This window comes from Cinclus cinclus, chromosome 2, assembly GCF_963662255.1.
Source record: "Cinclus cinclus chromosome 2, bCinCin1.1, whole genome shotgun sequence".
NCBI lineage: Eukaryota > Metazoa > Chordata > Aves > Passeriformes > Cinclidae > Cinclus > Cinclus cinclus.
The window spans coordinates 16,012,472-16,028,958 of record NC_085047.1 but is presented as its reverse complement, the minus strand read 5'-3'; the positions used below and the strand labels follow the sequence as shown (position 1 = coordinate 16,028,958).

Sequence of the window (16,487 nt, the reverse complement as noted above, 5' to 3'; positions counted from 1 at the left end):
TGCAGGCAGGTTACTTCCCAATTAACACCTTTGTAACAGTGTGGGTGTTGCAGGAGTCATCACCTGCTTCCTCAACCCAGGAAATCACATCAGTTCCATGAAATCTAAACATGCAGTTGGTGGGAAAAGAGCCAGACACCAATGCTTTGTCCCAGACCATGTGCTGTAGCATCTAGAGGGGGAGGGGCAGAGTTTGGAGTAGGCTGGGGGGTAAAAATGTTGTTACTGTTCCTTTTGAAGGCTGCAAGCAGGAACACAAGTGGTCACACTGAAACTTCCGGAGCGGAGGTCACTGCTTCTGAAATACCCCAACACCCTTCAGTGGGTGCAGCTTCCCCTCCCCTTGGTGCTCTGGGCCTGGAATACAGTGTGTAAATATCCCACAGAAGAGCCTGTTTCCTCAAACTCCTGTTTCTTTTCATGAAATCAGAGAATGGTTTAGTTTGGAAGGGACCTCAAAGCTCATCCAGTTCCAGCTCCCTGCCATGGGCAGGGACACCTTCCACTAGATCAGGCTGCTGAAATATCCATTCAGCCTGGCCTTGGACATCCAGGGATGAGGCAGCAGCAGCTTCTCTGAGCAAGCTGTGTCAGAGCTTCCCCACCCTCACAGGGAAGAATTTCTTCCCAGTATCCCAAAAACCCTGCCCTCTGGCAGTGTGAAGCCATTCCTTGTCCTGTCACTCCAGGTCCTTGTCAAATCTCTCTCCTTTTTGTTCCTCTCCCTTTCTGCAGACATGACACAAGCCTATGATCAAACAACAGCAGCATGTTCTCTGCCAGCAGCCACAGTTAGAACCACAGGCACAGCTCTCATCTGAAGGCTGTTACACAGGAGAACAAGTAACATAGCCAAAATTTTTACTATTATTAAAATAGAAATTTTACAGTTGTTCTGCTCACTGAAAAGTCTCCAAACAGTATCTGCAAGCAAACACACACTGCAGCCCATGCAAACTAGTGCAGAGGCAGGAAATGCCCCATCTCACCAAAACACCACCTACCCACACTTCCCACAAGGCTGAACCCAGTCCCAGACGTGCAAGGAACCATCACTCGCTGCTGACAACAAAGTTCTGGGTTTCTGCAGATGCCACGTGTGCACAGTGACCAGGGGAGGGTCCTCACTGCCACCTGCTCCGCCAAATGTGTGGCCTTTGTGAACGAAGATGGGCTCTGCTTCCCTGCCAGAGCTGTCCCAGCTCTGCGTGTCATACACATGCACGTTGCCATCAAAACCTTGGATAAAAGGGAATTAGAGAGTGCAGAAATTAATTGCTTTGCTCTAGTCCAGCTGGGCTCAGGCTCACCTCCCAACAGGAGCAAGGAAAAATGGCCCAGACTAGAAACCTGTGAGGAGAGCAACTCTGCCTCCAAGGAGAGTGTCTCAAGGAAATAGCTGCTACAGAGAGCCCAGACTAGATCCCTACAGTTTGTAGATTCATGGTTATGAACATGCAGGGTCTGGTCAAGAGGCAGCCTTACTGCCCAGCTCACATTATCAATGCTGTAGCTTGCAGCCAGGCTGTCACTGGCACTATCAGGGCAGTGCTTGTGGTCAGCTTGGGGCCTTTGATCTCACAGAAGGGCAGCAGGCATCTTCCAGAATCCGCCCAGGCCCCTTCCGGCAGCTGCAGAGGACAATTAGCTGGCATCTCTGCTGGCTCCAGAGGCAGCTCTGAAAACCCACCCTGTCACTGGGAGTTTTAAGTGGAGTGAACTGGGCCTTGATAAAAATATAAATCAAAAAAGCACCCAGAAAAGGAGATCTCTGCCCTAAGCACCTACCTGAAATGGCAAGGTAGCCTTCCAGAGCAGGAGCCCAGGAGACACACAGGAACTCTGCACCTGAGCCAGGAGAGGGAACTCTGGCCTTTGCCAAGGCCAAGAGCTCAGAGGTATTCCTGAGGTCTGTCAGGGTTAGGAGCCCCCTGCTCGAGAGGCGAGCCACGAGCTGGGAGCTTGGCTCCAAGCCCTGAGCTCCATGCCTGGTGCCCATGCACCACTGCTCACTGCATGGCGCCGAGGGCACTGACACGGCCTCCAGGAGACTCTGCGGCTGCCGGATGTCGGCCAGGCACAGCCGGCCTGTGGCACAGCACAGAAGCAGCATGTTGCAGTCCAGGAAGGCCAGGTTGCTCAGCTCCTCACTGCCTCTGGAAGCTGGAAAAGAGAGGCAGGTCTCAGGTCTAATGAGGAGCATTTTCAGGATTTCTGTGATGCAGTATTGCCTGAGAAAGAAAGCAGGATGTATATTCAGAAGTAATTTGTCCAGCTCCAGAGCCTCCAGCATCAGAAAGATGTGGAACTGCTGGAATGAATCCAGAGGAGGCCATGGAAAGGCTCTGAGGGCTACAGCCCTTCTGCCCTTGCGACAGGATGGGAGAGCTTGGGGTGTTCAGCCTGGAGAAGAGAAGGCTCCAGAAAGAAGAGGACTCCCTTCCAGTGCCTAATGGAGCTCCAAGAGATATGGAGAGGAACTTTGGGCAAGGGCCTGGAGTGACGGGACCTGGAGGTGTGGGTTCACACTGACAGAAGGCAGGGTTAAATGGGGTATTTGGCAGAAATTCTTGTCTGTGAAGGTGGCAAGGCCCTGACAAGGTTGTCCAGAGAAGCTGTGGCTACCTCATGCCTGCAAGTTGGTCAGGGCTTGGAGCAATCTCATCTAGTGGAATATGTCTCTGCTCACGGCAGGGAATTGGAATGAGATGAGCTTTAAATGTCTCTTCTGAGCCAAACCACTCCAAGATTCTGTGAGTCCCTGTGGCACAGGGACAGTGACAAACAGACCTTCCTTTTCCTCAGTGCTGTGATACTGCCACTAGACACACGCATCCCCTCTTCTCTCCCCAGCGATGAGCTCTGTGGGGACTGACCATTGTCACCTCTTTCCTCAAGACATTATACTTGTGGCAAATATCTTTATAACCACTTGCACATGTCCAGAAGTACCTGCTCAGTGAAATGTTTGCTACTCAAGCAGTTAGCATTGCTTTACCCAAACTCCACCTTTTTGGGGATAAAAAAAAAAAGAAAAAAAAAAAGAAAGAAAGACATTAGGATATTAGGCTTGCCTTGAATACCTGCTGTGTAGACATTTTTCCTTGATTCAACCTCTGTAATTTGAACTTTGTCAAGTCTTGAGCCATGAAGGACCCATGGGGCTCTGGCTGAAATGGTGGCAATTTTAGCCCAGGATAGCCCAGTGCCATTTTCTGTTGCTATGGTGCTTACAGATTTAATAACATCTATTAAGATGAGACAGAAGACAGAAACAGATGTAAAACATATTAAGAACCAAGCAATCCATACAATTAAACTGCTTCACAATACCTCACAAAGGTAAAACTGACCTACAAAACCAAAAAGAAATCTAATAATCTAACCTCTCTTCTGGGAAAAAAACCCTTTCCAACCCATCCAGCGAGGACTGGCAAAATGCCGAGCTAAACAAATGAAAATTTGTGAAACTAGATGTTTATGTTCAATAAAAAAGCTTTCTTCTTCTTTTGCACTTCCTTTCTGGTGATTTGCAAGTATTCCCCAGTAGCAGCCTCAACAACTGTGATCCTTTTTGACAAATAAGTTGGATCACAGTAAATCCCAAAATACAATGGATGGAGCTTTATTTCTAACCATTGGAGTTACTAAGGGGACTGTGCCAACACCATGCAGTACAATGCTAGTGTGACAGGCCTAAACATACTAACTCTCTGACAAGATTTGAGCTGTTAAGTCCAAACCACCAAAACTGGTGTAGACCCTTGTCTTGTGCTCTTCTCCAGCCTGTGCCACACAAGGGTGGTCACTCAGGACATGGAAGTGGCACTCCTCTCCTCTTCTGACACACAGGAAGAAGGGAAAGTTAGAGATGTGAGATGCAACAACTGCATTGAGAAACTGCTTGAGCTCAGAAACCCTTACCAGAGTTCTCTGCTGACACCTGCCAGACCTGGAGGGAGCTGTCGGGTGGGCCACTGGTTACCAGTAAGCTGAGAAAACAGAAGAGTGTCACAAAAGAGTCTCCTGAGGAGCAGAGAACATGTTGCCTTGTGTTCAACAGCCTGGGACAAATTGGTCTGCTGCTCCTGTAAGCAGGGATTTTGCTTGGAGCAGAGTGGTGGCTAGAATGACCATAATCCCAGAACTCTTCATGCAGGGATGCTCCACACAGCCAATGCAAACACAGTCCAAGGCAACAGCATTTATGAGGATATTTTATGAGGCTCTGATGAGGAGTGGCTGAGGGATCTGGGGAGGCTCAGCAGGCATATTTTTGCTCTCTACAACTCCTGACAGGAGGGTGCAGCCAGGTGGGGGATTGGGCTCTGCTCCCAAGGAACAAGGGACAGGACAAGAGGAAATGGCCTCAAGTTGCACCAGGAGATAGATGTTTAGGTTGGATATTGGGAAAATCCTTCCCTGAAAGTGTTGTCCAGCCTTGGCACAGACTGCCCAGGGCAGGAGTGGAGTCACCATCCCTTGAGGGATTTAGAAGCTGTGTGTGGCACTTTGGGACATGTGGTGGGCTTGGCAATGATAGGGGAATGGTTAGAATCAATGGTATCAGAGGGCTTTTTCAACCTAAACGATTCCATGATTCTGTGATTTAATTATCACATTTTCCAGAAGGACTAGACTAAGAATGAAACAGACAGCCCCAAAGTAGTCAATGGGGACTTGCATAGGAAGAGAGACTGAACATGAGATATAAATCAGCCAGAGGTGTTTGTTTGGTCTAAATCCAGAGCAGGAAAAAAAGCTTCTGAACCTGCACGCACAGGGTCTCACAGAGCAGTGGCACCAGCCACCACTGTCCTACTCTGCTGCTGAGTACCTCCAAACAGTGCCAAATGCATAAGGAAGAGAAGAGCAGGAAAACTCTACAGGCTCTTGCTGCTCAGAAGTGGGGTAGGGAGCAGCAACATCAGCAGTTCGTGGTATGTCACTGGCCCAGACTCACACTGGTCTCAGAGCTGGCAGGATTGACTAGCTGAGTTGGGAAGAATGCAAGGAAAAGGAGTTTGCTCTCAATGGATAAGTCCCCTCTCCATCTCCAATACACCCTGGGAAGGACCTTGTGGCCATACCTGGTGTCCGGCACATATTTCAGGCTGTACACTGGGCGCTCTGAAAATCCACCACATTCTACCTTGAAATCTCTCTCTGGACACAGGCCCTAGAAATCAGAGGCAAAGCCATTTCTTCACACAGTGGTGCACAACTTGTGCTGAGTTATCACAAAAAAAAAAAAATGACAGAGACATGAGGCAAACTCTTTCTTGGTATAGCTCTTCCCTGTCCAGAACTGCCTTTTTCAACAGGAGATAAGGACTGAAGGATCCCAAAATAGTCAGAGGGGACAAAAATCTGGAGAAAGCTGCTGCCAAGAGCTCTGCCTGTGTTTGTTGTCATCTGTGCACATCTGGTTCAGGAGCTTTATACTTACCCAGTGACTAAACTCCACCTTATACTCTAGCACGGAGATCATCCACCCAAGGGCCAACCTTGGTGCTCTGCAGAATGGTCCCCCAGGCCTGGGCTGCTCAGCAAGCCCCTTCTTCATTTGGCTTGCTGACCTCATCTGTCCTCTTTTCCCATGAAATGCTTTCATTCACATACCTGGAGATGAAGTGTCCACAACCCAAGCAGTCTGCAGAGCAGCTGCATGATAACACGACTGGACAACAAACAGGTGACTTATGTGCTTTACCTTTCAACCAAAGCTGCTCAGTCCCTGGCCATTGCCAGGTCCCTTGTCACAGCAACAGGTAACAGCTCATGAAGGCCACCAAGCCCTGGCCTGATCTCTGAAAATATCAGGCCAAGGAGGTCAGAGAGGTCTGGTGCCACTCTGACTGCAACACCCACCTGGGTCTCCTTTGTCAGCATCGTTGGTGGTGGGATCAGCTGCAGGATCTCGTTCCCATCAGACTGTCCATACCCAGCTACACAGACACCTTTGTGGGGTGGGCATGAACAGCCAGGAACACGGTGAGGGCTGCCCCCCTGCCCAGCCCGCCCTCCCTGAGACAAACCCGAGTTACCGCACAGTCCATGAACCCCCACACCCTGAGCTCGAGCCCAAGCTGAACCCGGAACAGCTCCAGCCAATTAAGATCCACTTTTGGCGTCCTGACCCTGCACCCTGGCCTCCCCTCCGGGACCCCAGACTGGCCCAAACCCACAGCCTCTTTTCCCCCTTCTCCCGGCCCGGCCCCTGGGTCTCCTTCTTTCCTCCGGCTAGGCACAGCCACCCCACACCGCCAGACCCCAGCCCGGTGCCTCTCCTCCCCTCAGCACACCCCGCCTCGCACTCACGGCTCCCGCGGGCCCATTCGATGAGGCGGGTGGGCGCCTGGAGCTCGAAGGTGTGAAGATCGCGGTACCTGCGGGGAGAGGACGGGTATGAGGCCGGCGGTGCCCGGGTCAGTGCCGGATGCCGGGGGTCCGGGGGTCCCTCACAGTCGCAGCGACTGCAGCAGCCACTCGTCCGCCGCCTCCATGGCAACGTCCGCCCGCCCGGCGCGCGCCTGACGCCTCGCGTCGACGCGCGGCAGTGACGTCACCGGGGCTGAGGCGGCGCCATGAATGAAATAGTGGCCTGTGACGGTGCGGCAGGCCCGAGTGGCGGAGTGGGCTGGGATGGCAGGGACGTCAAAGTTTACCTAGCTCCAGTCCTCTTGCATGGGGAGTGGACACCTTCCACTTGACCAGGTTACTCCAAACCCCATCCAACCTGGTCTTGAGCGCTTCCAGGGATGGGGCAGCCACAGCTTCTCTGGGGAAACCTGTGCCAGGGTCTCACCACCCTTCCCTCTCAAGGAGAACTTCTGATAAGCCAATATCTGATCTAACCCTGTTCTCTGTCACTGGGAGGCCAGTCATTCTTGTCTTGTCACTCCAGACTTTTGTCCAAAGTCTCTCTCCAGGTGTTCTGGAGCCTCCTTTAGGTGCTGGAAGATGCTCTGAGGTGTCCCTGGAGCCTTCTGTACTCCAGGCTGAACACTGCCAGGTCTCTCCCAGCCAGTCTCCAGAGCAAGGGGCTCCAGCAGCCCATGGAGCATCATCTCCTGTGGACTTGCTCCAGCAGCTCCACATCCTTTTGATACTTGGGACCCCATAGCTGGAGGCAGAATCCCCTCCTGCCTTGCTGCCCATGCTGTGGGATCAGTCCATGACACGGCTGTGCTACCATGATGCTACCCATGCCCTCAGGGCAGTTATGGCCTGCAGCCCATTTTTATTGCAGTGGGCATGGATCCAGTCCCAAACCATGCAGCCTGATCTAACAGCCCACTCTTAATCCAAACCCTGCATGGGAGCAGGTTTCCTGTTACGTGAAAAGGGAATTCTGCCCACGTGCCCTGGAAAAGGGGAAGCTTCCAGGGTGATCCTGGAACTCTTGACTCCAGCCCCTTTCCCAGGCCTTTACTTTGATCCTATTTACTGGGCTTCGTCACCCACTTGAAATCACCTGTCACACTATGTCCTGATCTTTGCTCTGTCCCTGTGCCATTGTTTACTCAGGAAGGCTGCCCAGCCTCCACTGGAAGTGCCATGTCTTTCTGTCCTTTCCTCACTTATTTCCCTTTTCAGGGGTGTGGCTGGAGTCCCACAGTTGCCTCTGCTCTCAGTTTGGAGCAGTTGGGCTTCTGCAAAGCACAAATATTGCTTATGTCTATTCTGCTCTGTAGCTCCCCCATGCCCCCCTCCCCTAGCTGGGGGACATGCCAACTGCAAGCAGGGTGCAGGGGCCTCCTGCCCATTGTGCCAGCACACGGGGAGAAGCTGTGTAACTGTCAGTTCCTGTGGAAAGCCTCTCCCTGTTCCTAGGAAGGGTTTCCTATGGTGGGGCAGGCTGCTGTCCTTGCAGTGGGGAGAGACAAAGCTGCTGGAAAAGCATGGTATCAGTACTGACTGAGCTTTGCCTCTCCTTGGTTGGCTCTTCTGTCTTGCACCATGCTGAGTCCCATCTCTGTCCCCAGAAATGCTCAGAAGAGAAAATCGAAATTCTACAGGGAAAGATTTCTATGCTGGAGGACCAGCTGGCCAAGCTGGAGGAGTGCAGCACCCAGGAGAAGGGAGAAGTCATGGGTAACATTTTGAAGGTACACTGGGGCTCCTACAGCAAGGGCTTGAATGGTAAACTATTCCAGTTGGAGAGAGCAGCAGGTGTCAGGAGATGCATGGCAAAGCCACATGGGGCAGAGCCTGCTGCTCTCTGCTGCTGGATAGGGGATGTGGGACTGAGCACTTTGGGAGAGTCCCTTTTGGGCTGAATTTGCAAATACTGCTCCCAGGGAACTGGTGGCTCCCCCAGCCTCCCACAGCATGAATTGGTTGTGAAGAGAACATCTCCTGCATGGTGAGAAAAAGGTATTTGGTCCAAGGGAGCAGAGTGGCACGAGGCTGAGAGGAAAGCAAGGTGGCTGGGGGTGTGATGGGAGGGAAGGCAGGCACTGGGCAGCTCCCAGTGGGATGCAGCAGATGGGGCTCTGGTGAGCATGTTGGCTACAGCTTGAGTAACACCTAAGGAGTGCATATTTGTAGTCGCCTGATTGTGGAGCCTTACTGATGAAGGTGGAGGTGCAGCGGTGCCAGGAAGAGATGGAGAAGCAGCGGATGACCATCGAGGCCCTGAAGAGGGACCGCCATTGCCAGAGCGAGCGGGAGGATGAGCTGCGGCAGGAGGCAAAGGTCTGCCAGGACAAGTGCCTCCAGAAGGAGCAGCTCCTGGCTGCCCTGCAGCAGAAGCTCGACAGCGCTCAGGCTGAGCGTGCCTCCCTGGAAAGCCAGCACCGCCGGGACCTGGAGCAGAGAGCAAAAGCCACGTCCACGCTGCAAGCCGAGCTGGCTCAGGCCAAGCTGCAGGTGGCTGAGGTGCCATCGCTGCGGGAGCAGCTGGCAGAACGGGACCGGGCCATTCAGCGGCTGCAGACTAAAGCAGCAGAGGTGGGGGCACAGCTGGCAGGGCTGCAACAGGCCAACGCTCGGCTGGCCGAGGAGAACCAGGGGCTCAGCAAGAGCCGCAGCCAAGGGCAGCAGCAGCTTGAGGCGGAACTGAGCCAGGCCAGGGAGCGGCACATGCAGGAGCTGGAGCAGCTGCGGGCAGCGTCTGAGAAGCTGGTGACCAGCAGCAGGCAGGAGGCTAAGGAGGCAGTACAGAAGCTGGAGGACATGAGTAAGGAGTATGAGAGCAGCAAAGTGGCATCCCTGGAAGAGAGGAACGAACTCCTGGAAGAGAATCAAAGACTGACAACTCAGGTAGGGGTGATAATTGATAAAATATTCATGTTAATCATAAAAGTATTGGGATTTGTATAAACCAGAATATTTAGGTCTGAAATGAAGCATGGACATTAGACAGAGAAAAATATATATTATTAAATCATTCTTTTTAAATCCCTCTGTTATGAATATTGTTTTTTAGTAAATTGTATTTGATACAAGTTTGTAAAACGGGGGTTTCCCACGGCCTGAAAGATTTTGCAGTATTAGATCTCCTGCCTTGGTGTAATCAATCGCAACCTATCTGTTAAGACCAGACCCCCCATGTCTACTGTTCCTTATCTACCAAGACCACATGGCTGCTTGACAAAGTGTCCGGAGACTACAAGGAAAACCATATTATAAAACGGAGCTGCAAACCAAGGTTCGACCGAGCGTGCAGTAGGCTGCGACCCCTCATGTTCCCCAGGGCTGCTTGCTCACTCTATAGCAAATAAAGCTATCTAAATTTTGCTAAATATCGAGACTTTGTTTCTCATTTATAACATAGGTGTCCTGCTCCCAGCAGGAGGGCTGTGGGCTGGAGAGCCCTCCTGGAAAAGGGGTGTGTTCAGCCTTCTGCACACCCCTGAATTCGTGTCCTGCTCAGCACAGGGCCTGGGGGTATGGGACACATTCTTAGGTGTGAAAGGGACTGTCACATTGAAGTGCTGGAGTGTTTCCAGAGAAGGGCAGCAAAGCTGGGGAATGAGCTGGAGCACCAGTCTGATGAACATCAGCTAAAGGAGTTGGGGGGCTAAGCCTGGAGAAAAGCAGGCTTGGGGGGACCGTCTGTCCCCTGAAAGGGTGAAACAGTTCCCTGAAAAGAGGGTACAGCCAGATGGGGGTTTCCCAGGTAACTTGTTGCTGGAGGTTGGTTTTCTCTTTTCCCTCTGTGGAATTTTCCCCATTGTCATGCTAAAATACCTGTTGACTAGGTCCTAGTGGCAGGGGGAAGGGGGAAAACCCATGATATCCAAAAAGCCAGAAGAGGAGACAGAAGGCATTGGCTTGCCCCATTTTGCCCGTGGAGTTGGAGGAATAGGACCGCCACCGCTGCTCCCCCATCCCTGCTATTCCAGCGCCGGGAGCCACCCTCGCTGCTGTCAGACCCTGCACTGCTGCCAGACCCTGCACTGCTGCCTTCTCGCTTCAGCCTGCCACCTCCAGGCACCCTGCTGAGCATCACCACCGACACACCGTGAGTGGAGGGGTCTCTCCTCCATCCCTCTCCCACGTGGGACACCGCTGCCATCACCCCCCCAGCTCTCCTGCACCTGTGTGGGACCTGTCCCCACCACCGGTACACTACAGAACAGGGAGAGGGTGCCTGCAGCCAAAAAAGAACTGGGACGGAGTTACTGTTCTGTTGTTAATTTCATCGTTGTTATTTTTTTTGTTTGTGTTGTTACATATATTAGTAAAGAATTGTTATGCCTATCCCCTTATCTTTGCCTGAAAGTCCCCTTAATTCCAAAACTATAATAATTTGGAGGGAGGGGGGATTACACTCTCCATTTCAGAGAGAGGCTTCTGCCTTTCTTAGCAAATACCTGTCTTTCAAACCAAGACATTTGTTCTACCAGTTAACAAGCGACATGAAAATAGGAAATGGTTTCAAGTTGTGCCTGGGGAGGCTTAGGTTGGATATTAGGAAACAATTCCTTCCCTGAAAGGTTTGTCCAGCCAAGGCAGTCTGCACAGGACAGTGGTAGTCCCTATCCCTGGGGGGATTTAACAGACATGAGGACGTGGCACTTGGGGACATGGATTAGTGGTGGTCTTACCAAAGTGATGGGAGAATGGTTGGACTCAATTTTAGAGGGCTTGTTCAACCTAAATGATACCATGATTCTGTGAAAAACTGTCTGTGCCACCTGTGTACTCACCTCTGCCTTTTGTGCTTGGAGGTGGAGCAGCTGGAGATAATCCAGAAGGACCAAACTAAGCAGGTAACACACACCAAGTGCTGGCTGCTTAGTGACAGTGCAAAGCCCTCCCTGCTTGTCACTTCCCACTGGAGCCACCCTCTCCTCTTGTGAGCTGTTCACAGTATGGACCCTGCCACGGGGCACTTGGCTCCCAGTCTCTGAGCACCTTCCCCTCCAGGGGTAGCAACAGGGGTCCTGTCCTGCCACCTGCCCCCTCACATTGGTGCCTGCAGCTTGGCATGGCTTCTGGCATGCCCCATGGCAGCCAGGAGCATCCAGGGCTCCTCAGTGTGGCACTGCCAGTGCTGTGATGGCTTCCCCCCGCTTTTAACCAAGGCCCAGCTCCTGGCACAACTGGTAGGAACAGCTGTGCTCAGACAGCATGGTCCAGATGGGGCTAGAGCAGCACTGATTTCAGATGTGGGGGGAGTTAGCACTTGGGAAGCAATGCTGGAAAAGCCCCATTTCCAGCCAGAGGTGACCAGGACTCTGCAGAGGCCTTGTGGCTATGTCCAGGCAGCTGGAGACTCCTCAAGCATCCCCTGGAGCAGGGAGAGCATGGTCAGGCCAGAACTTGCAGCAGTAATTCCACACCTGTGTCAAGACCTGTGGGACTCCAGGTTGCACCGGGAAGAAGGGGGCACTGGGAGCTTATCACAGGCTTTGCTTCCAGCACATGGCTGCTCCTTACACTTGGGTAGTTCCAACCAGCCTTGCTGTAAGGACTAGCATGGGGTGACTGTCACCTTGCCATGTCCTGGGATCTTCCTTGGCAGTGGGGGGTGCTGAATGGTCACCTTGTGGCAGGAAATTTCTTTGTTGTGCCTGAGAGCTGTCTAGAGAGGAGGGCATGTGCTCTTCCACAGGAAGATGGTAGTTTTGTGTCTGGAGCTGGTCTCACCAAGCCATGTTCTTCCAGATGGAGGAGCTGAATAAAAAGCTGACTCAGCATGAGAAGGCCACCTGTACCCAGCAGCAGAGAATTAAGGTAAAGAGGGACCAAAAACCTGGGGGATGAGCCCTGGAGCTGTTAGTGCTGCCAGGGGGCTTTCCTGGGTTGCCTCTGAGCCAGTCTCTTCCTTGCCCATAGGCACTGGAAGGGGAGCTGCAGGCAGTGGTCACCAGCCATCAGGAGAAGGTGGCAGAGCTGCAGGTGCAGCTCACCCAGGAGCAGACAGCCGAGCACTACAAAGGGCAGGTATGCTGGGGGCTAGCATGGCCCTGCTGTCCCTGACACTGCTGGAAAGCTTGACAGGATTCCTCTACTTTATCACCTATATGGAGAAGGCAAAAAGTCATTATGATGCCAAGAAGCAGCAGAACCAGGAGCTATCAGAGAAGCTGAAAGCCATGGAGCACATGCAGAAAGTAAACATAGAGCTTCAGAGCAAATCAGAGAGGCTGGCCAAGGACCTACAGCAGAATATCCTGCAGGCCAAGGAGTCTGAGATGAGCTGCAATAATCTTATCAGTCAGATCCACAGACTGGAAGCTCAGGTGGGAAGGGCATAATGGAACTTCACCCTCCTTATCTTCATATTCATTACCACCTCACTTGGCAGATAGATCCATCCATTCCTCCCTGCTTCCCATTCAGGTGGAGGTTCTCAAATGACAGGTGTGGGAACCCAGCAAGTTCCAGGTGATGACTGCCATAGCAAACGGACCAGAGACTTCCTGTCAGAGTGTGGTCGACCAGAGCACTGATAACCTTGATGAGGCACAGCTGCTCAGCTCCACCAGGTACCAGATCAATCTGCTTCCAGCACCCCAAAAATCCACTGTTCCTGATGACCTAGTAAGCCTGCTAATGCTATCCTCATCCCCTGTCTCTACAGGAAGGCTACCAGCTCTCAGCTGGATGTCTCAGTGGTGCCATCAGGTAGTGAAGAGTCACTGCTGTCTCAGCAGCTGCCCAAGATGAAGTCATCCATGGAGAGTCTCTACCTTACCCCACCCCTCTATGAGACGCCATCGCAGCTGAAGAGCAGTGCCAACTTCTTCCCGAGTGACTTCTCGCTCGACTCCGGGTGCAAGACCCGCTCAGCCCGGCGCCGCACTACCATCAACATCACCATGACAGATGTGAGCAGGGGGGCCCTGCTGGGGAATGCACGGATTAGGAGCAGAACCGCAGAGGGACCCGGCATGCTGGGAACTGAAAAGCTGAGCATGATCTGTCACTGTGCACTGGCAGCCTAAAGTCCAGCCGTGTCCTTGGCTGATCCTCAGCACAGTGGGAAGCAGGGCAAGTTGGGGATTCTGCCCCTCTGCTCCACTCTGGTGAGACCCCCACCTGCAGAGCTGCTTCCAGCTCTGGGACCCCAACATCAGAACAACATGAAGCTACTGGAGTGAGGACAGAGGAGGTCACAGAAGCTCTCCAAGGGCTGAAGTCCCTCTGCTCTGAAGACAGGCTCAGAGAGTGGGGGGTGTTCACCCTGGAAAAGAGAAGGCTCCAGGGAGACCTTAGAGCCCATGCCAGTGTCTAAAGAGGCTCCAAGAGACCTGGACTTTGGACAAAGGCCTGGAGTGACAGGACAAGGGGGAATGACTTCAAAGTGACAGAGGGCAGGGTTAGATGGGATATTGGGAAGACGTTCTTCCCAGTGATGGTGGCAAGGCCTTGGCACAGGTTGCCCAGAGAAGCTGTGACTGCCCTATCCTACCCCAGGCTGGATGGGGCTTCCAGTAACCTGGTTTAGTGGAATGCGTCCCAGCCAAGAGAAAGGGGTTGGGGGGGGGGGGGGTGGGGGGGGGGTGGGGGCAGGGGTAGAAGGAGATGATTTCTATGATCTTTTCATCTTAAACCCATCTGTGATTCCCCTTATGTGTGGATTTTTCTCTCCCAGAAACAGTCAGAGTCTGAGGAACTGGTCTGCGTCAAGAACATCCCATTGGCTCAGTCCACAAAAACTTCCTCCCCTGTCAAGGGCCGTCTGCGCTCAGGTGTCTCCACCCGTTCCCTCACCAGCTCCCCTTCCCAGGAAACTCTTGCGGAGCTGGAAACTTCCCCAGAGAAGAGCCCTGGCAATTCAGGACTGTTGGGCCTCCCTGGGTACCGGCCGGTCACCCGTAGCTCCCTGCGCTCACGGCAGACCAGCAGCTCCAGCCTCGGTGTGTGTGGGCAGGGTAGGCACTTGGACTGCTGCCTGCGGGGTTCTGCCCTGGCTTGGGGGAATCAGGTCTTACCTGGGACACCCCTCATCATTCCTTGCTTTGGATTTAGGCCGAAACACCCTGAACCTGGGCATGTGCCAGGATGAGCCAGAGCAGCTGGATGACTGGAACCGCATTGCAGAGCTGCAGCGGCGGAACCAGGCCCGCCCTCCCCACCTGAAAACCAGCTATGCCCTAGAGAAGGTAAGGGGTGGGAAGTGAGGCAGCCCTTTTTCCAGAACTGGGGCTTGGGAGAGGGTCTGGGAACAGACACTGCCCCTCAGCAACATCCCCACATCCCCTCCCCAGCCCTCCACCTCCTTGGGAACCATTACGGATGAGGACGTGAAAATGGGGGACCCAGAAGAGACGCTGCGACGTGCCAGCATGCTGCCCTCCCAGATCATCACCACCAGCAGCCAGTGCAGCACCCAGGCCAGCAGCATCACTACCCGGCAGCAGAGGAAGCGCCTCTCAGAGGAGACCCACCAGGGCCTGGACACCCCCCCGGTGAGCTCAGCCCAGTCCCCCATCACAGCACCCTACTGGAAACAGCAAGTGTTCTAGGTTTTGAGGGAGCTGCTGTGGCCATCATCCCTGTTGGGCACACATTCTCACTGATCCTGGACCCCAGTGCCCAGTGTTCGGAGCATCCAGCAGTGTGTCTAGGCCTCGTGATGCTCCCAGTGCTGGCAAGGAGGCCAGTCCACGGGCAAAGGGCTGAACCTTCTGCCTTCCCTGGGCAGTGCTACCCTCGCTCCCATCCCTTCCCTGCAGCCCCTCAGTTCCCTCATTGCTTCCAGCCCAATAGCAGGGTTACCCCCAGATGACAGTACTAACTGCTGCCTTGTTTTTCAGTCCAAGAAGCCAACCAGCTGCTTCCCACGGCCCCAGACCACTCAGGACTCTAGAGAGCAGAGTGGCTCCCAGGTCAGTCAAGAGAGTGAGCAGCCAGCCCCAGCCATGCAGGTAAGCTTCAGAGGGGAAAAAGAGGGATCAGGAGGGAACAGTCCTCCCGCCTTGAGCTAATGGTCCTGCCCTTCGTCTGCAGTCTCAGAGGCGCCAGTCGATGGCGTTCAGCATCCTCAACACCCCCAAGGAGCTGGGGAGGCGCCTGCTGCGCCGGGCAGGCACCCAGAGGAACACTGCCACGCCCTCCACCAGCAGCAGCACCCGCCGCTCACCCCGCATCGCCACTGCCAAGTCCCCCAAGGGCAAGGTAGGTCCTGCCTGACCCCCTGGGCACACTTCTGAGCTCATGCTCACCCCAGCGAGCCCAACCCCTGCCTTGGGTTCAGACAGGCCATGGGAAAAGGGAGACAGTCCCTGCTGTCCTTGGGGTGCCATGGCAACAGCAGGTCCCAGCATGGGGCCCTGGGCACATTCAGGGTCCTTAACTTCTCCTCTCACTCTGTCCTTTCCAGGCCGGTCGCCAGTCACGCAAGGACAAGCCATCCTGAGGTTTCCCCAGTCCCCACATGTTGCTGGCTCTGCCCTGGCCCCCACCTGCACCCCCTCACTTCTCCACCTCACCCAGGAACACTGAGGAGGAACAGGTGGAGCCACCCACATGACTGCCTTGCAGATCCCACTGACAACTGTGGGGGTGCCCTGGGCATGGCAAGGCCCCCTTGCCCTTCCTGCACCCATTGTCAGCCTAAACCCTTCTGGGACCCAAGGTAAGGGGATGTGCAGGGTTTGAGGGCCAGAAAGGGGTGCAGTGGCTGGTCCCAGGCTGCAGCTGGAGGGGCTGAGCTCTCCCCAGGGATATCCTGCAGCCACCACCCCTGTTCCCTGTGTGTGGGACTCCCCCACCTGCCCTGTGCTCCTGCTCCTCCCAGGGAAGCTGAGGCAGCATTTTTAAATGTTTCTACTTGTAAATAAAGTGTATTTTTCACTTGCTCTGGGGGTCCTGGCTTCCTTCTCCTACAGTCCACATGCACTGGAACCCTTCTCAGGGCCTGAGGGGAGGAATAGCACGACCTCCTCCTTGTCCTGTCACTGTCCCCATGAGCTACACAGGGTGTCCCAAGGCAGGATGCTCACCCAGAGACCCTGCTCTAGCACCAAGCAGTCACAGTGCACATTTCTTTCTTCTTTTTCTCCTTTAAAGCATTCTTCTCTAGT

General features: G+C 53.7%; 2 protein-coding genes across 6 annotated transcripts; one reads left to right on the top strand and one right to left on the bottom strand.

The window, feature by feature from the left end:
• Positions 1 to 838: 838 nt before the first annotated feature.
• On the bottom strand, positions 839 to 16,486 carry WDR73 (WD repeat domain 73). 5 transcript variants are annotated; one of them, XM_062515357.1, is made up of 8 exons: positions 6,466 to 6,806; positions 6,322 to 6,389; positions 5,872 to 5,960; positions 5,091 to 5,179; positions 3,925 to 3,992; positions 3,075 to 3,248; positions 1,789 to 2,163; positions 839 to 1,239 (listed from the first exon to the last, which is right to left on the bottom strand). In XM_062515357.1, the coding sequence occupies exons 1-8, from the start codon at positions 6,504 to 6,506 to the stop codon at positions 1,001 to 1,003; spliced, it is 1,143 nt and encodes a 380-aa protein (XP_062371341.1). In that variant the 5' UTR covers positions 6,507 to 6,806; the 3' UTR covers positions 839 to 1,000. The 5 variants fall into 5 exon arrangements, with proteins under 5 accessions (XP_062371341.1, XP_062371342.1, XP_062371343.1 ...); XM_062515358.1 differs by having other exon boundaries at positions 3,084 to 3,248; XM_062515359.1 differs by lacking the exon at positions 6,466 to 6,806 and adding an exon at positions 16,407 to 16,486 and having other exon boundaries at positions 5,450 to 6,389.
• On the top strand, positions 7,748 to 16,180 carry LOC134058211 (nuclear mitotic apparatus protein 1-like). Its single transcript, XM_062515351.1, is given in 14 exon segments — positions 7,748 to 8,111; positions 8,554 to 9,267; positions 11,181 to 11,222; positions 12,121 to 12,189; positions 12,292 to 12,399; positions 12,480 to 12,698; positions 12,799 to 12,944; positions 13,040 to 13,286; positions 14,054 to 14,318; positions 14,431 to 14,564; positions 14,670 to 14,870; positions 15,219 to 15,329; positions 15,412 to 15,579; positions 15,785 to 16,180. Coding segments are annotated over 14 exon segments (2,667 nt in total). The 5' UTR covers positions 7,748 to 7,904; the 3' UTR covers positions 15,821 to 16,180.
• Position 16,487: the final 1 nt, after the last annotated feature.

What these genes read in the sequence shown, in the direction of transcription:
- WDR73 (XM_062515357.1), bottom strand. Translation starts at nt 6,506, where the DNA reads ATGGAGGCGGCGGACGAGTGGCTGCTGCAGTCGCTGCGACT. An exon ending in CTGCTGCAGTCGCTGCGACT is followed by an intron (nt 6,390 to 6,465) that starts GTGAGGGACCCC and finishes CTCTCCCCGCAG; the next exon opens with GTACCGCGATCTTCACACCT. An exon ending in GGTGTCAGCAGAGAACTCTG is followed by an intron (nt 3,249 to 3,924) that starts GTAAGGGTTTCT and finishes TCATCTTAATAG; the next exon opens with ATGTTATTAAATCTGTAAGC.